At 31.7% G+C, this 27,218-nt stretch overlaps 1 protein-coding gene across 1 annotated transcript in view; it reads left to right on the top strand.

Moving 5' to 3' along the window:
- Nucleotides 1-10,402: 10,402 nt before the first annotated feature.
- The window catches only part of LOC132725337 (histone deacetylase 11-like), a 32,942-nt gene continuing 16,126 nt past the window's right edge, over nucleotides 10,403-27,218 (top strand). The window contains exons 1-4 of the mRNA XM_060710444.1: nucleotides 10,403-10,458; nucleotides 16,396-16,544; nucleotides 19,119-19,219; nucleotides 20,868-20,903. Coding sequence (XP_060566427.1) covers nucleotides 10,430-10,458; nucleotides 16,396-16,544; nucleotides 19,119-19,219; nucleotides 20,868-20,903 — 315 coding nt within the window. The 5' untranslated portion in view covers nucleotides 10,403-10,429. The remainder of the gene's footprint in view (nucleotides 10,459-16,395; nucleotides 16,545-19,118; nucleotides 19,220-20,867; nucleotides 20,904-27,218) is intronic.

The following is a 27,218-nucleotide window of genomic DNA, read 5'->3' as shown; positions in this document are numbered from 1 at the left end:
ATAAAGGAATATGGGCCACTGAATTACAGATTATTAATCTGATAGAGACATTAACACTGGTTGTTGAATAATATATTGAAAGAGGAATAGAAGTAAGAATAAACTAAATGAGAACAATTTTATTACATTATCTAAGTGGTACAATAAAATATACATCCAAAAATATGAATGCATGCAGTTCATTCATGACTAGATCCTTAACATGATGAGAGAATTATGTTATAATGAATATATATACAGTAACAATACCTAGAATACTATATTGCTACATAAGCTTCAAATGTAATGACAGACAGATTACCTAGCTAAAGCATTTCAGTTTTTCACATGATGAAAAGTGAAACTTGGAACATGTTAATTTCATGAAATTTAAGAAGAAAATATAGGTATTTTTGTAAAATACTTTAATTTTAAAAATTTCTGAGATTAAAAAAATACAAAAAAGTACTTTTAATAGTTTGCGTATTATATTTTTAAATAGCCTGTAACAGTCAAAAATAAATTTTAAAAGTCTGTTATTTACTTTTTTGCAAAGAAACATTACAAATGGAATGGGAGCATGAGGAAATGGCTTTAATAATGCAAAACAAGCAAAATGGGATAATAAGAGAAAAGGATGGTTGTAATATCTAATCTTTTTTTACCTACTGTGACCTTATCATGCAAAAGACCAAATTAATTTAAAGCGTTCTTGCACACAGTAAATGAGAATTTTTGACGTTTTCAAACTAATATGACATTATTGAAATATGGATGACTGACAGACCAGGAATCTTTGACTGTCTGTAATAGCTGAGCTTTTGCTAATGTGAGCTAAAAAATGAGAATACTGATGTCAAGGATGATTCAATAATATCCATATTTAAGAAAACACAGCTTTAAAACCAATTGCAATATTGATAAAAAAGTAAACAATGTATATTATCTATGCCCCTGGTTAAAACATGATAGAAATATCCCCAGAACCTTTTTACTCACAATAATAATACATGTAATTATAACAGCATTAATAAGTACATCGCCTTATCTAATAGTCTGAATCTTACACAATTTAATGTTGCATGACAAACATTCTATTATAAAGCTTTCAATATTTCAGTTACTTCATACATAATCAGTGTTCTTTTCTAATTAAAGCATATATACAGAACTTGCTAATATGAAAAACAAATTTGGTCACGATAAGTTTATCTCATGTATAAAATTGCAACTTGCTTGCAATTTAAGTAATTTTATTTTAAGATTCTTATGCTAGAAAGTATGGTGATTGCTCAATTTTAAGTCATTTGTTAAAAACATTTTCATAAATCGGAAACACACTGTATAAATGGCTTGGTACTTCATATCAATTGTGAAATTTCTTTTATTAAGAATATTACTTACTGATAAATGTTCACAAAATTGCAAATACACTGTAAATCTAAAAACAATGCTACATAATTAAGGTATAATCAAGTTATATAATGATTAAGACAATGGATTGAAATGATAGAAAAACAAGCAAATGTAAAATGAACATAAAAAAATATATACATGTAACACTATTGACCATAAGAAACAGTTAAGTCAAACAAATGTAATAGTTATTATGCATTTAAATTTGGGGTGTAGTTTCATGTTTCTTCGGAAATTGAAGTCAAAATAGTTCTCAGAAGTCAAATATTTCTCTGACAAAGATAGAAATGTTATGAGCATGTAAAGCTCCCACAAACTTTCTGATATAACTCTAGTGCAATCACTGTTTGTCAAATTTCAATAGATAAATAATGAACACATGCAAAATATTTTTTACTTTGACTAGAATCAAAAATGATACCTTTGTTTACAGTTTGTGTCCACAATGATAATAGCATATAAATAAATATTATCATGTCACTTGTGCCTGGTTATATAAAAAAAAACAATTTCTAATAAAGGAATGTACAAGTTTGTTTTGCGTATGTTAAGAACAACTTAAGCATGTAAATAAAAAGTACTGGGATCATGGTATTTTAAAGGTATTATAAGTATATTTCAACAATAATAAATGAATGATTTCAAAATTTAAAAAAAAATGGGTCAAAGACAGAAAAGGCCAGGTTGCATTTCTATACCAAATATCATGATGCTGTAATGTTTTGAAAAAAATTACCACTGACCATTAATGTGGAAAATTTAACTAAGTCAGTTAACAGGAAGTGGATGAGTGAAAGACTTGAAATCGAATCCCACAGTATGAGACCATGTGTCAATGCTGTTTGTCAAATATCAAGAGCCTGTGATAAGTAGTTGCTAAAAAAACTGTTACGAAAATTTCCTACCATTGACCATTAATGTTGAAAATTTAACGGTAAACAGGGCGTGGTGAGCGACCGACCTGAAATCAAATCCGACGGTATGGGACCACGTCAATACTGTATACCAAATATCAAGAGGCTGAGATAAGTTGGTATGGAAGACAAAACTATGAACATTTGTTTACATATATTCCATAAATAAGTTCAAGGTGGGGGGGGGGTAATTCTGGAAATAGTCATGCTTGTCGCACAACATATGTGTAATGATAAGAAATATAAAAAAGTAAATTAAATTAATTATAATATTTCTTTTAAAAAAATCCTAAGTTCAAAGGGATATTAACCTGAAAATATTGCTTTAAGAGTTATGAACCTAGTCACATAAGATGTAATTGATGATAAGGAATATGTATTTGAAGTAAGAGATAGATGCCTTTGAAACTAAAGAAGTCATAGTAAAAAATAATATTTTTCAAGTAAAAAAAATCTAAGTTCATGGGGAGGTAATTCTTGCAATATTGGTGCTAGCGTTAACAACCTTGTCACATAACATTTGGTTAATGATAAGGAACATATATTTGAAATATGAAGTTGATCCCTTAAGAAATAAATAAGTAACAGTAAATAATAGCTGTCGGTAGGACAGCAACGCTCTACCATTCTAAGTGCTTGATAGAAAAAGAGCCTTGATTATGTAAAATGTTAACAAAAGGGCCAAATTTTCCTTTAAATCCATGTTACTGTTATAGGCCTTGAAGAGAGTCCTATTATGCTCTCAAAGAAGAGTATAAAATTTCAACTTGTTCCTAGCCAGATGTCAATAGTACATGAAAATATCTGAGGTGGTATGCAAACTTTAAATAACATAAAATCTAAGTCAGAAAAGGGGCATAATTCTGTCAAAATGCTTGATCCAGTTATCTCCTCCTGTCTACAGGTTGGGGTCATGATGGTGAACATGTGTGCAAAGTTTCAAAGCCATATATCAATGAACTTTGATATTTGAGATATTACAAAAACTTTAACATAAGTTATTACACCTACGCTGACACAGACGCCGACACCGACACTGACGCACTGGTGACTACAATAGCTCTACTTATTGTTATCGAATAGTCGAGCTAAAAATAACTTTTTTTAGGAAAATTCTATCTTCAAGAGGAGATGAATTGGAAAATATTGGTGTTAGACTAAGTAATGGACCTTGTCACATAAGATGTGGTTGATGATAAGGAACATATATTTGAAGTATGAAGTTGATCCCTTAAGAAATAAGGAAGTAACGATAGAAAATAATATTTTTTAAGGAAAATTCTAAGTTCAAGGGGAGATAAATCTGAAAAAAGTGGTGCTAGAGTTATGAACCTTGTCACATAAGATGCGGTTGACGATATGGAAAACCAAATCTTTAATCTAAATAAGGACGCGGACGCCGGGGCCAGAAGGACGGCTCTCCATATACTTTGTATAGTCTAGCTTAAAATGAAAAGTAAGAAAGTGTTTTATGCAGTAAACATTAATATAAATATAAAAGTGATATGGCACTTTTTGTACTAAGAAGCGAGGAATGATATTTTATCTTTTCTTGCATTCTAAATCTATAGTAAATGATATTATTACCGTACCTTTCTTGCCTTTTAAATGTATGGTATTGTACCTAACAATATTAAATGTATGGTATTGTACCTAACAATATTGCTTTAGCAATGATGTTCCAGGGTTTCACATGTTGGTTTACACAAAATATCCATACATATATCTAATTTCTATTATATAATACATATATACATTAAACTTTATGCTTTAAACAAAAAATAGAACTTTTTACAACATTACCATTAGACAGGATTAATTTTGACCCCAGTGACACTACTGAAGTTTTCCAGATTGTATGTAAATGATAAGCAGACTGGAAATCTATACACCTGACAATCTATTTTCCTTTCTTCGAATTTTTCCTTGAATATGTGACCATAAGGCTTGGAAATTTTTTAACAACATAGCAATATTCTGAGGTATCCAATGCATTTCTCTGCTTAACTTCAGCTAGAAACTTTTTAAAAGGAAGTTTTTCACATATTTCCAATACAATTTAGGTAAAACATGTAGGTCCATTGGCATTCAGGGCTTCCATTAAGATTCAAAATTTGGAAGTCAAAGACTGCAAAATGTCTTGACATTGGAAGTCACAAAATATTGGTAAAGAAGAAAAAAGCATTACATTTTGGAAGTCACAAGCCAAATTCAAGGAGTGAAATGACTCCCAAACTTCCATTAATGGAAGCCCTGCCATTACTATGAAAATGGTAGCCTGATGTTCATTTACAAAAAGTGTTTATACCTTGATCATTCAAACAAAAAGTTTCTCCAAAAATTGTGTTTTTCTCTTCTAAACAAACAACTTTGCACATTTCAACATCTACATTCCAAATTCGTTACCCCAAACCAAAAATATAATACAATATAGGGAAGCTCAGAAAAAGTTAATCAACAATCCACATCCCGGAAAAATCGGGTTTTTTCCCCGTTTCCCCATTTCGCAAATTTTTCCCAAAATTCCATATCCAAACTACTTTTACCCCACATTTTTTTTTTTTGAAAAATCTGGTGGGGAAATTTTGTAATTTTAAAAAAAACATTGTTTTTATTTAAGGAAAAGCTTTGTCTTTTTTTTCAAATTTTCCCTTGGGGAAATTTAATATGGCGTATTTTGGCTACTTTTTCCCAAGAATCAAATCTTGGAAAATCCCAAAAAACTATTTAATTTAAACAACCCAAAAACTGAATTTTAAATGATAGTCTAATTACTTCTCCATTATATTAACCCCAAAATTCCAACAATCATTTTAAATCAATAAGTTGATTGATCATTAGAACATTCAATCAACATTCAACAATCATCAATCAGAGAATGAAATCAACACTCTGAAATTAAACAAATTACATCAACATAAAAATAGAGTTAAATCAATTTCCTATGTCTGAAATGCATAACTATCATTTAAATAAAAACGTCCAAATTTATGGTCAATTACAATAAACCCATTAACACTTTCTATATGATCTACGTAAATAACCGAGGTATATCGAAAGAAAAAAAAGGAGTTGCTTTATGACTTTAAGCGAGGATTTTAGTCAAGAATATTTACTTTTTAGAGATTAATCGCCGTATTGGCTACAGTAAAGAATGTACTTTGTCATCTCAAGACGTCGAGAAAAAATAGCGTTTGGTTGCAGTTAAATAACATCAATTGAAATAGTTTACAAGATTTTGATATTAATAATCCTTTTTTGTTTCATTAAGTTTAATTTTTAAATTGGAAAAAAAAACACCGAAAATAATTGTTGGGCTCTGATAATTGCGTCAATTACCGACGGTATAGAAGTTTGTCCATCGTCCATCATTAAGGTAAGTTTGCATTATTAAATTATTTTTCCTTTTCACCGTTTTTTTTTTTTTTTAATATTAATTCTTTTTATTTATTTCTTTCCCTCCGATCATTATTTATTTGATCCATGTGCTTAATCAACAGATTAAACAATTTATCTTTCATACTCTTAAAACAACAAATCATAAGCATGAAAATCAAGGACGTTATAACATGCAACTTTGACACTTGTATTAAGATAGATTATACAACGCTTGTTCGTATAAATTCATTTTTTTGTTGTTATAAAATTGCGGAGCATCTTTATTAAAGTGAACACACTAGGACAAATGCGGAGCTTTGATTAAAGTCGTCGTTTAAAGACACAAAATAACTTATGCATTTTCATTTTCCATATAATTTTGAAAAGTGCCGTACGGCTAGCCAATACAGCGTGTCCTGGCTAGAACTTTTGGCTAGCCATACGGGCCCGTACGGCCAGCCACTTCCATTAAATATTTACAACACATTGAACAGCTTACTTAACCTGTAGGTATATTAACATATAATATACTATAGCTATATGCTTTCTACTGGCCGCCACAATCATAAGTTCATTTAATGAAGTTATTATAAAATACATCATAATCATAAATAAATTCTAAACTCACCAGTTCGTGGAAATGAATGTACCCCAATAATAGCATTATCTTCTTCAAACACGCATACTGTCAAACTCTCTCTCTGCTGTAACTTCTGCAAAATATAATAAACACAATGTGCAAAGTGATAGGAATGAAATGTGAGATTAAGTAAACAGAGAGCTAGATTAACGGATTTTTCTGAAAACAATTCTCAAAGGTTCCAAATCACGAAAACTGATGACATTTCAAATCAGACCACACTCATTACATAATTAAAAAATCATCTATGACATACACTCTATAAAACACTAATTTAAACCAAATGCAACTCAAAATAATACTGACCAACTATAAATAATCCATATTTCCAATAAATTAAGAACACTTTGAACATTTTACAAACAAAGTCGCTTAAGGTCAGACACTCACATTGATATTTCCATACACTTACATTATAAGAAATGGTCCCTAATCCTACCTTAAAATTGAGTTTTCATGCTAAAGAGGTAATTTTTCTAGCAGAATGAAATGCCTGACACATAAAAATGTTCCTGTTATATAGGGGTAGCCAACCAAATGTTTTGCAAAATGACTTCAAAGAGGATTACCCCCTATTTCATTGAAATTTTCTGCTGATCACAGGACTGACATACACTTTTTATAAATGCAAATGTCCAAGTCAAAATTATCACAGAGACTCATGAAATATTTCATTTTCTTCAGAAAACAATGTAGTGTTACTTTTTAAATTAGTTTTTATACTTAAAAATACCCCACTTTCATCCAATCACCTCATGTATAAATTGACTCATACGGTTTTCCCTGCACTTTTTTTCAGCCAATCGCTGGCCGTGTTACAATGCGTTACCCTGACCTTAAACATAGACAAAACTAGTGATATTGCGGAAAACCAAGGGAAACAACTCAAACAAACAAAAAATATATCAAGACACCTGAATACACTGTTAGTTTACACATCATGAAATCCAAATAAGAATTCCAAAACTGATTACAGTACATTAGGTTTAAATAATATTGGTAAGTTTTCTGTACCTACTTTTAGAAAATGATGAGATCAGCTTTCACATACAAAATGTCAAAAATAGCGTCGAAAACTTTGTTTTGGTACGAACTACTTCCTTACTCAAAGTTAACGCGAATGAATACTAATGATATTTTTTACTGATTATATCCTGAAAACATGCAAATAATATACGATAGAAATAACACAATCAAAAATGAACTACTGACAATTCAAAATCTTATCACTTGTGTGTGACAAGAAAATCTGTGTGGAACTACTTTGCGTTGTTAGGTACCCATTCTTATATTGTAATCCCGCAAATTGTGATAGAACTGTATTCACTGCTTACGCAGCGAATACAAAAATCAGTTTAATTAATGGTTCAGGTATAAAGAAAAGAGGAACAATTTATGTTGAGTAACTGTTTATTCACAATAAAACATCATATATGAAGCAAACTTGCTTAGCAATATTGTTAAGGAACTGCTATGATTAAGCAAGTATTTCGTACGTTAACTTAGTTTACGTAACTTATTATGATTTATGCTAAAGATTTTATTGATAGTATAGATCTCGATATTAAATTAATTAATATGTGGTAAGTATAGGACGAAGTTGTGACCTAGTAGGCCAAATTCGAATCTTTGAAAATCCCTTTTGCAGTTTTCATAAAACTATTTTTATGCGCTATCGAAAAAAATAAGCTATTTAGTTGAAATCAATATTCCTGTCGTTACATACGATATAGTTAACGTTTAATTGCCTTTCAGTTCGATAAAATATTAACAAAAAGATATTTTATTAGTTTTCATTATTATGTGTCGTACCGTTTTGGTAACCTGCGCGACGGAAATCGACGGAATATAACGAAGACGACGATTACCACTATTTATTTCAATAAATGTGCCTCTTTAGCATAAATCTATTTTGTGATGTTCAACCTAAACTAAACTATTGAACATTGACAGAAAGGGAAAAATTTAACCCTTTACCAAGATAAAATGAAAAGGTTTTGAAAATTTATTTAATTCTTTAATGTACTAATCCTTTCTAATGATATAAAATATGAAACTGATTAATGAAAGATAACTTTGTAATTATTTATACATTTGCATCTAATTAGCCCCCATACCGTTTTCCAACTAGTATGTCTTATCAGCAATCTGTTACTATTAATAGATTCTATAACACTAACATACAACGTGTAGTCACGTGATTCTTACAACAGAACAGGGAGAATCTGTTTATAATTAGATAAAATAATGAAATATAATAGGTGTCATAAGATATAAAACAACCAGATAATTTAAATGTGTCATTTTAAATATCATTCATGATTTATCAATCATAAAATAGCAACGCTTGACACTTAGAAAAAAAGTAAAAGTATCCCTAAATTCAATGACTGGTCCATAGGGATACGTTATTAATTCATTTTATGAAAATTGTAATGTTGCTTTTTAAGATGTCAATATTTGTATATTTCATTTCATTTAGCAACGTTAATTTATTTTTGAATTTTTAAGATTCTGAAAAATAATTGTGGTCCTTAATTGTTCAGTAATTGATTTGCTTTTATTTTCAGATTTTAAGGCCTTCTCCTACCATAGATATAATATTAAGCTGTTACAAATATAGTCGCCGGTTTCTACCGGCGACTAATAACAAAAAGAGTACAAGAATGAAACTAATTAAGAAGCAGTTACATCTTCAAGAAACTGTTGCCTCAACTTAAATGCATTATGAACATAGTGAGCACATGTAAGAATAAGCTTTTTGTTATTAGTGTTATTAGAGGGCAATATAGTCGAAAATTTTTGTATAGTAGGCCATGAAATGTTTCCTAAATATTTGGTTCTTATAACAGTATAAATTGGACAACATAAAAGGAAGTGGTATTCTGATTCAATAGAATTATATATACATAGTTTACATTTGCGATCGTTTCTATCAATGTTAAAAAAATCTTCCAGTTTCTATTTCTAAGTTATGCGAGCCTAGTCTGAAACAAGCAAAATCTTTTCTTAACACATTATTTGTTAAAACATCAAGATATTTTTCATAACAAAAAGAAGTTTTAATTTTTCTGTAATAATCAAGCTTGGGCATATTTTGTATAGAAGTATTCCAGTTCTGTAAATATTGGTCTCGCAGACGCTGCTTTAACATTGGCATATAATTAAAATTTAAGTTAAAGTTAAGCCAAATATCACTACAACCTAAACTGTCTAACAAGCGTTTTATACTGCTTGCCCAATTACAATCAACATTTCGAGTACACTGGTCTACAAACATGTTGTACATTGGTGAGTCCTGGTTTTTCATAATTTTTAACCAGAATTTAAGAGTTCTTTCTTTAGAAATAACAGAAATGTTAATTTTAACATTTGACCAAGAAGGACTGTGTAGATAATAACTAAAATGATAATTTACTGGCTTATAACCAGTCCTGTTCCCAACTATATCTAAAGAGATAAAAATATGAGACCGGTTTGTTTCCAATTTGCCCGGCTACATCACATATCGCTTCCATGTGTGGCTATTACAGGCTTGCTGGATGATCGCAAAAGAAATTCAATGTTTCCAGATTTCATCATTTTCGTTTGCGTATGAATTAATTTTAACTGTGTTTGTTTCACATTCATGAGCGGGATTTTCTTAAAGATATTTATACTTTAAGGTTTTTAAATATCAATTTTGCATTTGAAACTAATCAATATTTCGATCGTCTGTCCGTGCTGGTTCAGAAATTTAGAGAACTATTTAATGAACACACGATGCGTACTCTGCGCGCACTGAAAGCATAACCTCGGCGGCACCTTCCCTTTTAAGGTATGAGCCCCCTAATGGGCACTAGAAGGAACTATAAAATTGGCAACATAGGTCAGTTATATACCTTAAAAGACACAAGAATGCAAAATTTAAACAAAGTTTACCGTATGGTTTATGAGTTATGGAGATTTTTCTAAAGTAAAACTTGGCTATTAGAAGGGCTCTTTTTCAGAAATGAGAAACTCTAATTATTCTATTATATAATCAGAACATTTAGTAGTACGTGGCCGCATAATTGCCACTGAACACAGTGAGTAGAAATAACGCACCGCTTAAAAATTGAAAATGGCCGAAACAGAAAGTAAACAAGACAAGTATGTATTTTAAAACGATATTAAATAGCAATTAGGTTATACATTTATATACTAGACATTTAAAATTGATGACATTTTATAGATTCATATTTTTACGTGTTTGCCCTTTAACCAGAATCAGCATTTTGAGAAGAATCTTTTTAACAATGAATAAAAAAATGCAAAAAATTATGAGTGAGACTAGCCTAATTAATTTGGCGTGAACGGTTTGACCCATTTTACAGACTTTTTTTTATACTGTCAAAACGTTGGAAAAAGACAGCGCCCGTCCAAAATTATCTCGGTGTCTCTTTGACAAGTCTAATTAGTTGGACTAGAGTGAGACTAATATAAAGTTTCCTTTTAAAAGGAAAGGCTTGCACAGTTGTGCCTTCATCCCAACCCTTTAAAATTGTTTTGTTTTTTTTGGTTTCAATTTATTATCACAATTTTTTTGAATTACGGTATTTGTACAGTACAGATAACGAGGAATATGCAAAATCCTCCGAGGATCGAGGAAAACACTCGCAACTCTGCGAGAGTGTTTGTCCATAAAAACGAGTGACTCCGCGTGAGAAACGTGTGATGAGAGACGAAAATAAAAGCGCATGACTCCGAGAGAGAATTACCGCGTAACTCCGTGTCGGTGTCTAGCTGGTGTAAATAAATGCAAGTGCAATCTCATTTTATATTTAATTTAATTCTTTAGATTACCATTCGAAAATAAAGATGTTTTTTACGGTTGTTGTTTTCTATTTACCCTGAAACAGTTGAAAGGTACATTTGATTAGAAAAAATCACTACCGTAAGCGTCATCAGTTCTCAAGTTTATTTTTATCCCGATTAATTAGGTCAGTAGCAATAACCACAGGAACCCGAAATTCTATCAAAAACAAAAAACGATTTAAAAAATCCATATAATAACGGCCCAACTTTTTTTATACTTCTTTAAGAAATGAATTAATTATATAAACTTCTTAATCTTAAATGTTTCTAAATGCATCAAATACCGATAACGTGCTGTTCTAATTTATTTCAGGTGCCAAATATTGTGTTGTGTTTTCTTTTTTCAATGTGGAAAATGAGTTTCGATCTTCATAATATTTTAATCATTGATAACATGTGCACATAAAAAAAATTGACTTTCCCAACTTTTATATTGGTTTGTATAGTTTTTAAAATTGTGATGATGTGCATGTACGTTTCTTCATAATCCATTGTTTACATGTATTTTAGTTACGTGTCAACCTGTCACATCCGCCGTTTTAATTAGAAGACACTTGATTTATATATAATTTTTGAGAATTAACATTAACTTAATGGTTTCTAAATAAAGCTGCATAAAAATTAGTAATATATTGTTGTAATTTTATTCCAAGAATATCTCCGAAAATCTGTCGGTCTCATTCTGTTATCAGTCATATGTAGATGTATGTTGATATTGGAATCAAAAGTAAATTGTCTTGTGATGATCATTAATAAATTAAGATTTTTGTTTTTTATTTCAGGCATTATGGAGGAATTCAAGAGTTATAGAGGTGTTAACAAGTTGACAGAGGCCGTTCAACTTACCTAGCGCACTGCTCCCATAATTCATTCACCTGTAATCAGCATTACAAAGATTGACAAAAAATAAAAACAGCAAAGAATAAAATGATCATTTTATTTGTCTTTTTGTTTTATTTGTTTATGGTTTGTACATCCAGTGATTTTTCTCGCTTAATTGGGAAGAAGCCTTAGCCTCTTGATTTTGGGAAAAATTATCTAATTTGGGAAGAAAAAAGCATGTTTCATTTCAGATTTTTGGGAAAACTGCATGATTTTAAAGAAAATTTCAATTGGGAAGAGGCCCTTTTTCGGAGTCTGTTATATAAGTAGGAAAATCACTGACATCATCTATATCATGTCATTTTATAAAAATAAAAAACAAGTTTTGACAAAGATTAAACTACTTCCGCTTTTAACGTACATGTACTGTTCATAGACGATAAAACAATATTTTTATAATAGCATATGAACATATTTGATCGTCACAGCAAGCAGGCATGCATTGTACATGTACTTATGTTTATTGAAAAAGACCGCCATGCCTTTAAAAAATCACTGCCAATCTCAATGTTCTTGTTTTATAATTCATGGTTTTATTTTTGAGACGACGCAGCGCCTGTTGTTTTCCCCCTGCAAACATCGGTAGAATTTCATAAATGAATTCCTTAATGTTGTCCTTTCTTGTGCTGCCAACATCGGTAGAATTGCCTAGCAGATCGAACTTCTTAACTCTGTTCTATATTGTTCTGAAAGCAATAGTAAAATAAATTTAAACATTAATGTTAAAAGCAGGACTGTACATGCCGACATAGGGTGTCGCTGTTTTGGCTAGTGCATTGTATGGAATGATGTATTATATCTCGTATTTTACAGATTTTTTATCAACCAACAAATAAAAGGAGACGTACATGTACTTCACATGGAAATCCGTTTGGTATCATTTATGTAACTGGTACAAATTTATCTAAAAGCCTGACTTAAAAGTATAAAATTACCTTTTTCAGAAGTTTACTTTCCAAGGCAGATGCATTTCACTGAAGAATACTTTGTAAACTGTCTTAAAGAAAATGTTGTTTTTTTTATTCAGTTCTGGTACAAAGTATAATTTCCCTTACGATAGTATGTCAATGGAATGAATCGACCTAAGCACGTGGTTGTTTTGCCATGTATTTCCTTTTTTTTTTCTTCTTCTTTTTTTGCTTACATAATAATTATAAATTTGTATAAACAATGCAAAAAAGAAGCTCATCTATATTTTCTTATTTTAGAATACTAAATTAAATAGGTTTTTGACACTGCGCGTTACGGGAATTGCGGGAAATCATCGGTTATTCTTTCCTTTAATTATTTAATGAACTTTCGTTTTCACTTGTGATACTTTACATGTACATGTATATCATAAAGGGTTTATTTAGTTTTTTTTTTTTTTTTTTTTTTGGAAAAACAAATATTTTTTGTCAAAACGATTTGAACTCTATTCTCTATTGTATAAAACTAATAAAGAAAATGATCAATCGTAAAACGTGGAGATTTATCTATCATACTGAAGGGAAACAAGTGTGCACATTTCATTTCCCCCATTTATCGCAGAGAATTCATTCGTTTGCTTTATAGACAAGTAAATGCACTAAAATACTTCGTTACGTGGTACCAATTAATAAGCATGTATCAACTATGTTACACGATCAAAATACGATGCGCTATCTGTAGATCAGCACGTGACAAGGTTAATGATAATATGCATGGGCTATTTTTAGATTACCTCACCAAGAAGTTGAATTGCGTTCAGTAGATCTAAATATAACTCGATCATGCGTGATTTCACTGATTTGGTAAGCAGGACCACCCTTTGAAGACGGAATACTACTACAGTCACCATTCTCTATTGCATAAAACTAATACAGACAAAAAAAAAACAATTATAAAAGAAACTTACTTTTGCATCTTGAAAAACAATTGAAATGGAACAATTTCGTTTATAATTTATTACGGTTTAAACCGATAAATCGAGTAAAAATAGAAATCCTATTTATATAAACAAACTGGGATTACCGAAGTAACTAAAATAGCTTAGATTTCCGTAATATTACTTCGTCTGATTCCGCAGTATGACGGAATCGCCCGAATTGTCAGGATTGCAATCGGAACTACATCGGCTATTATCATTAATCCGAAGAGTGACGGAAAAGGCCGAAAAGTTGCGATTGGCACGATTGCAGCTGGTTTCCCGTTCAATCATGCGCCAACAGATGTAAGCAGGAAACCACCTAACGGGAACAAGTTTTCCAAATGAAATGGCTTGCTGCAAGCCAAAAAGGATTGGAGCACCTCACTAAATACTGTATTCCGGTATAAACCGGGCAAGGCGCTTGAATCATAAAATGCTAAAATCTTGAATTTTTACCCAACGGAATGAACTTGAATAGGTCTAATTCATCTTTTCATACCGATTTATGTATGATAATGAATGAAAAAATGTAAAAATCGTTGAAAAAAATGATATTTGTCTATTTTGTGATCATGGTTTCTGCAAGCGTCTAGAGGTACTGCTTCAATCCTGTATTGAGTTAAATCCAAAAATTATTATCAAAATTTCTGGGCTTCCTTGTATAATGTAAGCCGTGTACATGTATAATGTAAGCCGTGTCATAAAAAAACAGTAAAGAGTGACTTTTGAAGTGCATATATGATACTTAACATTTTTACATTTTAAACAAGAGTTTAAACAAAACAAAACTAGCTGCATGGTCAACTCGGCCCAATACCATATCGATGCGGGTCAACTCGGCCCATAATTATATATTATTACAAGTAATAATTGCTTTTATGTCTTTTCATAATTAGTGCATACTCTAACACATTATGTAGGCTAATTGTGTTAAGCCATTCAGTGTTTTGTTTGAAAAAGTTTTACGACAGGAGGCTCAGCAGGGGCCCAATGTCCAATAACAAGAATTTTATGACCTATGGTACATTTATCTTCAAACAAGTTGTTTTTTCCTTCATCTTTTGAAGAGTTTGGAGAGCTATTGTAATTTGTTCTCACCCGTGTGAAAGTTTTGCATGCAGTATCGGTCTTCAATATTGCTATTTAAGGTATTCACTTGAAACTTAATACATGTCTCCAGGATGATAACTGGAGGTCACTTTCCAAGGCTCATCACTTAAATATGCATTTTGATGGAATTATTTTATGCCAGTTTGAAAAATGGGTCGTTTTATAGTTTCCCTCCTGGCGGGCTGGTGGGTGGGTTGTAGGCATCCACAATTTTGTCCTGAGCGTATCTCCTATAAGCATTGAGGAATTTTATTGACACTTCATAGAAATGTTCACCACAATGAGAAGCTGTGTTGTGCACATGAACCAGGTCTCTAGGTCAAAGATCAAGGTCACACTTGGAGGTCATTGAAAAACGCTTGTCCGGAGCAAACTTCTACATACATAGAGAGATTTCAATATAACTGTGCACAAATGTTCACCATTGCAAGGCGGAGTGTCACATGCAAAATTTAGGTCCCTGTGGCCAAGGTCAAGGTCACACATAGGGGTCAAAGTTCAGATAAAAATATGAAAATTTGTATGCGGACCCAGAGTGTCCATTTGACCCTTGAATGACTCTGACCCTTCAAATTTCCAAAAAGCCTGATTTGACCCTCAGGATTTTAACTGGAGGGTCAAATTTTGTTAAAATCATGGGGATTGGGCCTTGAAGTCAGTAAAACTTAGTCAAAATGACCCTCAGGATTTCATGGCTAGTGAACACCCTGGCCGACCATTTAGTCAACATTTATTGAGGGATTGAAACACAAATGGTCATTATCAATTTATCATGACTATCATTGTGAAGGTAAGTTTTGTGCACATAATCCAGGTCCCTGCTACCAAAGTCAAGGTCACTTATAGAGGTCAAAGTTTGTGTCCAAGGACCATTTAGTCATCATTTATTGATGGATTGTAACAAAAATGATAAATATCATGACTATTATTGTGACACATAATTTAGTTAATATTTTAGAGGTCATGGTCACTACTGACTAGAGATGATAAAATATCCAGATATTGTCCGGATGTCGCCCGAGCATATCTCCTAGTCCTTAAGTGCAAATGTGTAATTTGTTGCTAATCAATATAAAATTATCAGGAAATGGACATAAACCAACAGGAGAGCTGAGACTGTGAAACAGACAGGAGAGCTGAGACTGTGAAACAGACAGGAGAGCTGAGACTGTGAAACAGACAGGAGAGCTGAGACTGTGAAACAGACAGGAGAGCTGAGACTGTGAAACAGACAGGAGAGCTGAGACTGTCCTGAATTTTGACACAAAATTTTCACTTTTTTTTTTTTTTTGGACTAAGGTTTGTTGATAAAATGCATATTTTATAATTTGGAGGTTTTCTTATCATTTCAGTGACATGAATACCAGTTTGTTTGTTAAAGTGCTACCAAAACAATGGCCAATTGTTTATTGTCCAGAATATAACATTGGCTTTCTAGGGCTGGAAAGACTTCATCCTTTTGATGCCGGAAAGTGGGGAAAGGTGTATGGATTCCTAAAAGGTAAAGTGCTTTTTACTTACTTTATATTCTGCTCTATAATGTACCCATTAATTTGATTATACATGTAATATGACATTTTATTTTGATGTGTTCAAGTAGTTCTGGACTTAAACTGAACTCATTCATGATTGGAACAAAGCAACCTGCTAGCCAAAAAGAGGTCAGTGATTTGAGTAAGGTGCTTTAGATAGTATTGGAACTCTGATTTTCCTCCTATTATAGAATATTGGCTTCACTTAAGTCTTTGTAAACTGGAAACCTGCAAAATGACTTATACTTTTCTGGATTGACTTAATCAGACAAAATAATAACAAAGAAGCAAGGGGCACTTTTTCCAGCACTTTTTCTCTTGGTCTTATGTGAGCTCATGCTAAATGCTAACCTCATTTAAATTTAAGTTTATGATATTTTTTACTTACCAAAGATAATGTATGTTTGCTATATAATATTTATACGTTTACATTTATTCAGTCATCTTAACAAGTCGCTTTAGATAGGTACATTTGTACCAAATGCTTAAGCCTTTTAAAAAATTGTTTCATCATGCGGATGATAGTAGCCTGACTTTACTGTTGTCCTCTCTATTTTAACATTCTGATCCTGGAATTCTTTAATTTAAATTCAAGAGCAAAGTTTATCCAAATTAGATTGATAAATGTTAAAAAAAGAACTGTTCCATATGGTTTGTTTTGGAATAGAGAAATATTTAGCTTGTTTGTTTTTAGCTCGACTATTTGAAGAATATGAGAGCTATTGTAGTCGCCCCGGCGTCGGCGTCCGCGTCTGCGTTGGTTAAAGTTTTTTGTAAAGTCAAATATCTCAATTATTACTTGAGATATTCAATTGAAACTTACAATACTTATTTATAGTAACAAGGTACATCAGATTGACAAGTTGGATAACTCTGCCTACAATATTGACAGAATTATGCCCCTTTTGAACTTAGAAATTTTGGTTAAAGTTTTTTGTAAAGTCAAATATCTCAATTATTGCTTGAGATATTCAATTGAAACTTACATTACTTATTTATAGTAACAAGGTACATCAGATTGACAAGTTGAATAACTCTGCCTACAATATTGACAGTATTATGCCCCTTTGGAACTTAGAAATTTTGGTTAAAGTTTTTTTGTAAAGTCAAATATCTCAATTATTGCACGAGATATTCAATTGAAATTTAAAATACTTTTTTATAGTAACAATGTACATCAGTTTGCAAAATTGCATAACTCTGCCTGCAATATTTGCAGAATTATTTGCCCCTTTGAAACTTAGAAATTTTGGTTAAAGGTTAAAGGTCTTCAAAGATATTTACTTGAAACTTTACACATGCACTTAGGGTCATTATTGGAGGGTCATAATTGTATGTCACTGACCAAGTTCCATAACTCCATCTTGCATTAAGGCTGATTCATATCCTCTTTTCTACTTAGTCTCTTGTTTAATGTTTACTTGCAAGTTTTACATATCTCAATAACTATTAAAGATATTTATTTAAAACTTCTCATATGCATTTAGGGTCATAATTGTAGGTCACTGACAAAGATCCATAATTCTATCTTGCATTTAGGCTGATTTTTCTCCCATTTTTTCAACTTAGAAATTCATGGTAAAGTTTTGCTTGTAAGCTGTTATCTCAATAACTACTTAAGGGTTTGTATTTTTTTTTTTGGGACAATTTTATGCATTCATGATAATAAAGCAGTGATTTACTTGATAAAACATCTTAATAACAAGCCTTTGTACCTTTTCTGTCAAATTTATGTATTCATAGGTAATTAGTATTATTATACTCAATAAAACACCCTTGTGACATTTCCTTCCGAATAGTCAAGGCAATACTGTATAATTAGACTCTCTCTAAGGCCTATAACATGAATTTACAAAAAAAAATTAGCCCTTTTGTGAACTTAAAAAATTAAACATTATCAAGGCTCTTTTACTATCAAGCACTTAGAATAGTCGAGCGTGCTGTCATACTGACAGCTCTTGTTATAAAAAAAGTCGATTCAAACAATTTCAAAGGTACATGTATTAATGTGAAACTTGCAAAACACTTGCTTATGATATCATGACAAGAGGCAGTTATTACTCAAGGGGCATAGTTCTGAAAGCTATATTTTTGGAGTTATGTCCCTTTTGAACTAAGAAATTTTGTCAAAAATGGTTTTAAAAACGGACAAGTGTTAACACCACATGCAGTGCTCTTGTTTTACTGTCTCAAGGTCACTCTCGTATTTCTCTAGTTAAGTAACATACTGCAGTCATTGAAGTTAAAATTTTGAATTAACTGGCCCGAATTCCAGTTTAGAATTTATTTTACTATATATTTAACTAAATTTTCTTTAAATCTACACTGGCCCACAACTAATTTTCACTGGCCCAAAACTAATTTTCTTTGCCATGGGCCACCTGGCCATTGCTAAATTCGATGACTGGTACGATTCTAAGTCTATTGAAAATTCACTGATATGATCATTTGTGGTGACATTATACTGCCTGAGCTAATACATTATTAACACAAGTTAATTGTCAATAAAAGTGTTATGCTTTGAATTTACTGTATTATTACAGCCGATGGCATGGTCAGGGATGATACTATTGTAAGACCAGAGGAAGCCACGGAAAATGATCTCCGCAAAGTTCACACAGAAGCCTATATCAAGAGTTTAAAGGTAGGTTGACAAATTTTCTGTGAAAATACTAAATAGTTCATTACTTATACTCATTCAAGGGATTTTAGAATTATTTTTTGGCTTTTAAGCTTTTCGTGATTTTTATACTTTTTTTTCAGTGACTTTTTTATTACTTACAGATCTTCCAATTCTTTTAGTTTTACTTGTTGTAAATTTTTTCATATAAAATGTAAGATAATGATACATGATATCAATTTCAAAACCTCTTTGTTTTGATTTTGTTCTGAATATATATTATTATTTATCATTATTTATGCTCATGCTTAAATTTTAATTATGAAGACATTTGTTGCAAATATTCATTGCAGGTATTACTTACATGTACATTGTATATGCTATTGCTGACTTGTATTCTATATACATTGTACTCATGCAACTATTCATTACATGTTCATTCAACATTTATTACATATTATATGTTATTTTGGTTTTGGAGTGATATATGTGGATATATTACCTGTTAAGATTTTATATCACTCGAGCCGTTAGGCGAGGGTGATATTTTATCTTGGCAGGTAGTATATCCACATATATCACTCCAAAACCAAAATAATAATTTTATTACCCTTCCCCTGCCGAGTTTAGACGATTTTTTAAAAAATCATTGCTGTTTCAAATGAAACGTCGAAATAAGATTCCTTTTAGGATACCTCTTCGTCACATAATGTTGTCACATAAATACATGACGTATTTCTCCCGTACAGTACCTTACGAAAGTAAACAAGAGAAAAGGAGTAGTCTATTGAACGCACTTTTTTGTAATTAATATCAAGCTTTCACAAGGTCATATTTGTTTTCGATACTGATGGTAATATGTATCATTACTCTACTTTGGTAAATATTGATCATTTGACAGTTAAAAAGTGCTTTTAAATCGGAATTTACACCGCGTAAAATCGAACAGTACGCGCATCACCTCAGCGCATGTTGTTTACAACGTTGGGTACCAAACGGGGAAATTTAGTGTGTCTATTACCCGTCTGACTCCGTTATATCAATTTCTTTCGGGTGATCAATATCCAATCAAAAAGGCAGAAAAAATCTGGAAGGGTAATAAACATGTATATCGTCACCTTAGTGCAATAATGGGTTAAGTCCTTCTTAATAAAATAGAAGTTTACCTGTTATTGCTATAAGGTAACAAATTATGCTCAAAATCACAGAATATCATTATGATTATGTATTTATATGGTGGAAATTTAATTCATGATAATTGACATAATGCAAACATTTATGCTATGAATATCATACATGTTCATTCTAACATTCATTAGAGATGATCTTGCATAAATTCATGCTAACATATTTGAGCCGCCTCTCAACAAAACCAACGTAATGCATCTGCGACCAGCATGGATCCAGACCAGCCTGCGCATCCGCACAGTCTGATCAGGATCCATGCTGTTCGCTTACAAACCCTATAACAAGTAGAGAAACTGATAGTGAACAGCATGGTTCCTGATCAGACTGCGCGGATGCGCAGGCTGGTCTGGAGCCATGCTGGTCGCAAACGCAATACGTTGGTTTTATCGTGACGCGGCTCATTTTATATCTGCTTATACAAACATTCATTATATAAAATTCATGCTAACATCTATGTTTATATATTGACTCGTTGCATGTGCAGCTTTCAAGTATAGTGGAGGGGACAGTTTTAAAGGAGGTAGTACACACTGTAGAGACTTAACAAAAAAAAAACGCCAACAAATTTGATGTTGTATGCATGCAAAGCTCAGGCACATGATCCTTTATAATTATAATAACTAACAGTACATACCCCCAATAATTACCCGACTTCCATTAAAACATGTACTTACACATCTCAGTCCTTTGTCAAGGGAGATAATCTAGTTGATGATTTTTTAGCTCGACTATTCGATAAGAATAAGTAGAGCTATTGCAGTCACCCGAGCGTCGGCGTCGGCGTAACCACTTATGTTAAAGTTTTTGTAATAGTTCAAATATTTTCAAAGTCCATTGACATATGGCTTTGAAACTTTGCACACTTGTTCACCATCATGACCCCAACCTGTAGACAGGAGGAGGTAACTCTATCAAGCATTTTGACAGAATTATGCCCCTTTTTCGACTTAGAATTTACGTTAAAGTTTTTGTAATAGTTCAAATATTTTCAAAGTCCATTGACATATGGCTTTGAAACTTTGCACACTTGTTCATCATCATGACCCCAACCTGTAGACAGGAGGTGGTAACTCTATAAAGCATTTTGACAGAATTATGCCCCTTTTTCGACTTAGAATTTACGTTAAAGTTTTTGTAATAGTTCAAATATTTTCAAAGTCCATTGACATATGGCTTTGAAACTTTGCACACTTGTTCACCATCATGACCCCAACCTATAAACAGGAGGAGGTAACTCTATCAAGCATTTTTTTACTATCAAGCACTAAGAATAGTCGAGCGTTGCTGTCCTACCGACAGCTCTTGTTTCTTAACAGAGTTATCTAACTTTGATTTCACAAGGGGTTTGGCATTTTTATTTTTAATTAATCTGATTGCACATTTATTTGATGCTACATTTGTATTATCAATTAATAGCACATGATTAAAATTTCTGTTTCAGCCAACTTTTGCATGTTGAAATCTTTCTATGATTTCTTAAAAAAAAGATATAGAGGTTTCTCAATTCTCTTTCTTTAATGACAGGATCATGTGTGTGGAGAAATTTAGGATGTTGTAAATTTTCAAGTTTGTCTTATTTGTTACCTTTCCCCACTTAATTCAGCTTTTATTACTGAAGTGTTTGTATTTTTTTTTTGCTGATTTTTTCCTACTTTTTTTCATTAGCCATTAGCCTCTGTTATATATAATGTAAGAAACTCCCAAAGAATTAGGGTGACACATGTATAAAAGGTGAGATAGTTATAGTTATAATTACAGTAGAGGTAATTGGTTTAAACCCCTCCACTTTTACTTGACTATTTAGTATTTCAAGTAGTTATTGGAACAGTGTTGTAACTTTTAACTTGAATTTTCATGAAGTTACAACAATGTTTCTTTTAACTGTTGAACTTAAAACTAATGTAAAGCAAAGTTAGTATGTTGTTTATATATTGTGCATTATAACTATTATTTTATCAAATTTTTGTAACATTATATCATTACTTCATTTTGTAAGAGAAACTGTGTACTGCAAAATCATTATTATGCTTGGAGACACTTACCGTATTTTCATTGTTTTCATGGAGAGGTCAATCCATGAATTTAAGATCAAACAAAACTTCATATTGTCTCATTGTCTGCTGTAAGATTATTTTGCATTAAATCTTTTGGTAAAAAAAGACATTCTACCCACAAAAATGTTCTTTGTGACAAACCAGAAAACTTCCTGTCCACGAAATTAAGTGAATTCACAGTAGTATGGTAGATGTAGTGTCTAGGTTTCCAGGCGACTTGACTCAATGTATATTCACCCCATTTTGATCAGAACTTCAACAGCATTGATTAAAGTAAAAAAAAAAATCTAACCAGATGGTAAGTGATTGCCTGAAATCAAGAAAACCAACAGGGAACATACAGAAATGAAAACATGGTTTATGATTTAAGAGCTCCAGCAAGTGGACATAAAACAACAGGGAAATAAAAATGAATATAAATGTATTTCGATATTTACTAGCCCTCTATAGTTTCCTCTGTGCTGGATATAAGTCAATATGCTATGTGGAAAAAACAATTTATTACCAGTACAAATGTTCATAAATATATATGATTAGATAATGGCAGATTTCATTGAAATTAACTTATAAAATATCGAGATAAGATACGGTAAAAAATTGTTATTTAGCATTTATATGTCGAAGTCTCAGTACTAGACTTTACTGAAGGATAACATTTGCCCTGAACTGTTACATTGGCAGATAAATCATAACCTGCTTGCTACTCTGATGTCGAATATAAAATGTTGTGTTTCAATAGAAAGTCATATGTCGATCCTAAGTTCTAGGACATCAAACCAACTTAAGAACCAACTTAAGACCGTTTTGACAAATGTTTTTACCTTCAATGAAAGACTGTTGATTATAGTTGAATTAATATTCCTGAGAAAAGTTGAAAAATACAATGACAGACCCTTTGATTCACAATGTGTAATTGCCCATCTGTATTGCTATGAAGAACTTAATAAAAGTCATGAAATAGAGGTCATAAGTTAGGACATTTTCTTAGAAATGCAAAATTATCTGAGTTTTGGTCTTAAGTCAATTAAGACTGATTTCAGACTTAGGACTTTCTATGAAACCCAGTACTGGAATGTAACTGTGTGACCTCTGTATAGAGACCCTCTATACAGCAATGACCTTTTTAGCTCGACTATACTGTTCTACTAGTATATTGAGAGCTGTCCTACTCACCCCGGCGTCTTGATCCACTTCAAACTTCAAATAAATATTTCTTATCATTACACACATGTTGTGTGACAAGGTCCATAACTCTTACTCTTGTGTGACTATTTCTAGAATTTTTACCCCTTGAAAGTGGAACTTATGTTAACAACAATAACTTCTTGTCATAAGAAGAAATGTATTTATATCATAATTGATTTTTCTTTCATAGTTTTTGTCTTCCTTACTGCGCCCAGTAACATTTAAATTAGTCGAGCTTTTGCTGTTTCTCTGTGACAGCTCTTATTAAACAATAGTAACTTTACTTCCAAAAGTAAGACTTCACAATAAAATTAACCTGTCAAGAAAGCATCCAATCTCCCCACCACAATAAATTTCTTGTGGTCAGTCTGCGAATGTTTGCTAGAGGTTTTTTACTGTAATTTTTCTTTGTTGTATCATAAATTTAGAAAGATCAGTGGTACTTTTGTTATATATTATTGAATTTATTGATTATTGTTGATTGATTAGTTGGGATAGTTATCTGCTTCTCTATATTATATTCTTTTTTATGCATGATGTAAATGTGGTATTTAGTTAATTTTACGCGTGTAAATTGTAATCAAATCCCAAGTATTTAAATATTTTAAAATATTTTTTTAAAAATTTCCCAAGGATTTTTCAGCAATTAATGTTTTAAAAGTAAATATCAAAATGGAACAATTTTCAAGTTAATTTTTGATTGGTAAAAATTTTCAAAACAACTCAGGGCCCCAGAGGGCCCTTACTATTTTTATTTATATAAAATGAGAAAAATTTTTTTGAAAATTTTTTGATTTTGGAAATTTTTAAATGCCCTTTTCTAAAAATTTTTTCCAAAATTTAATTTTGTAGTTTTTTTTTGGGTTATTTTTTATACTGTATTTAAAAGGTCATCCTTGAAAATTGCTTATTATGTTGAAGTGACCAAATTTTTTAAGAGAAGGTGCTACTGGGAAGTTGGGTTTAGTTTAATTATCAAATTTATTTTTTTTTCATTGATCCCATTCAAAATATTTAAAATTTTTTTAAAAAAATGAACTGAAATTTTAAAATGCATTTATTTTTATCTCAAAAAAAAGGATTTTTTTACAAGTTTGTTTGGCAAATGTCAATAAACAGCCCAAAGTATTACTAATTGGTAAAATTTGGTCGCTTGTTGTGTATATAATGAATGTGGGGATTTTTTTTTTTCTAGTGGAAGTATGAGGGTAGCCGGGGATCAATGAAAAGTTCCACCCGTAAGCCTTATTTTACCCCCAAATTTTTTATATACAATGCGAAAAGTTTTTTACGTTCCATTTTTAGGTACCCAAAGACCGGTTTGGAATATATTGGTAAATAACATCTTTTAGTTTGGTGGATTTTTAAAAAATGTTTTTAAAAATTTTTGGTAAATTTTCTAAACAAACTAAACCCTTAATCCCTATTGGGGGAAGTTTTGGCCTTATTGGGTTATATATAGGCAGGCAGAGAGAGTTTTCGGTAATGCAGCCCTCTGTAGAAGAAAAACCTTTTAACATCAACAGTTACCCAGTAACAACTCTTTCCAGACTAATTAAGATTTAAGAAAGGTGACTGTTAATACTTTTGTTCATTTCAATAAAATTCCTGTTCTTTCTTAACTTTCATACAAAGTAAAATGAATCTTGAGGAATATTGCTTTAAGTAAAGGTGTTTAAGTTTACAACCAAACTTAGCTACATGGTGATTGAAAATATCATTCTCTTTCCGGTCTTACCAAATTTATCACGTGTCTTCTGTGGAGGAAATGAGTGAAACTATCATTCTATTTCATCTTTTATACCAATTTAGCAAAGTGTGCTTCTGTGAGCAAATGATTAAAACTATAGTTCTATTTCGGTCTTACAACTTAAGCCCACAGCGTGCTTTTCTGTGAGCAAATGATTGAAACTATTAGTTCTATTTCTTCTAACCAACTTAGCAACAGTTGTGCTTTCTGTGGGGCAAATAAGTTGAAAACTATCATTTATAATTTCGTCTTAAAACCCAATTTGTAGCACAGTGTGCTTCTGGTGGAAGTGCAAATGGGTTAAAAAAAACTATAGTTCTATTTTTTGTTCTTCACCAACTTAGCAGTGTGCTTCCGTGTGAGGCAAATGATTAAAAACTATAGTTTTTTTTCGTCTTACAAACTTAGCACAATGTGCTTCTGTGAGAGCCAATGATTTGAAAACTATCATTCTATTTCGTCTTACCAACTTTAGCACAGTGTGCTTCTGTGAGCAAATGTTGAAAACTAACAATTTATTTCGACTTACCAACTTAGCACAGTGGTGCTTGCTGTGAGCAAATTTGATTGAAAACTATCATTCTTATTTCATCTTACCCAATTTAGCACAAGTGTGCTTCTGTGAGCAAATGATTGAAAACTATTTATTCTATTTTTTCATCTTACCAAGTTTAGCACAGTGTGCTTCTGTGAGCAAATGATTAAAAACTATAGTTCTTATTTCGTCTTACCAATTTAGCACAGTGTGGCTTCTGTGAGCAAATGATTAAAAACTATAGTTCTTTTTCGTCTTACCAACTAGCACAATGTGCTTCTGTGAGCAAATGATTGAAAACTATCATTCTATTTCCCCCTCTTACCAACTTAGCACAGTTATGCTTCTGTGAGCAATATGATTAAAAACTATAGTTTTTTTTCGTACTTACCAACTTAGCACAATGTGCTTCTGTGAGCAAATGATTGAAAACTATCATTCTATTTCGTCTTACCAAACTTAGCAGCAGTGTGCTTCTGTGAGCAAATGAATTGAAAACTATCATTCTATTTCGTCTTACCAACTTAGCACAGTGTGCTTCTGTGAGCAAATTTGATTTAAAACTATAGTTCTATTTCATCTTACCAACTTAAGCACAGTGTGCCTTCTGTGAGCAAATGATTAAAAACTATAGTTTTTATCGTCTTACCAACTTAGCACAGTGTGCTTTGCTGTGAGCAAATGATTGAAAACTATCATTCTATTTTTTTGTCTTAAACCAACTTAGGCACAATGTGGCTTCTGTGAGCAAATGATTGAAAACTATCATTCTATTTTCGTCTTACCAATTTAGCACAGTGTGCTTCTTTTGAGCAAATGATTGAAAACTATCATTCTATTTCGTCTTAAACAATTTAGCACAGTGTGCTTCTGTGAGTAAATGATTGAAAAGCTATCACCGTCTAACACTAACTTAGCACAGTGTGTTCTGTGAGCAAATGATGAAAACTACATGTATCATTCTATTTCGTCTTACAAATTAGCACAGTGTGCTTCTGTGAGCAAACATGATTTAAAAACTATAGTTCTATTTTCGTCTTACCAACTTAACACAGAGTGCTTCTGTGAGCAAATGATTAAAAACTATAGTTCTTTTTCGTACCAACTTAAGCAACAGTGTGCTTGCTGTGACAAATGATTGACAAACTATCATTCTATTTCGTCTTACCAACTTAAGCAACAGTGTTGCTTCTGTGAGCCAAATGATTGAAAACTATCATTCTATTTCGTCTTACCAACTTAGCACAGTGTGCTTCTGTGAGCAAATGAGTGAAAACTACCATTCTATTTCGTCTTACCAACTTAGCACTT

Source organism: Ruditapes philippinarum, unplaced genomic scaffold (assembly GCF_026571515.1).
Source record: "Ruditapes philippinarum isolate M1 unplaced genomic scaffold, ASM2657151v2 ctg4097_1_1_1_1, whole genome shotgun sequence".
Classification (NCBI taxonomy): domain Eukaryota; kingdom Metazoa; phylum Mollusca; class Bivalvia; order Venerida; family Veneridae; genus Ruditapes; species Ruditapes philippinarum.
This window is presented reverse-complemented; position numbering and strand designations above follow the sequence as displayed.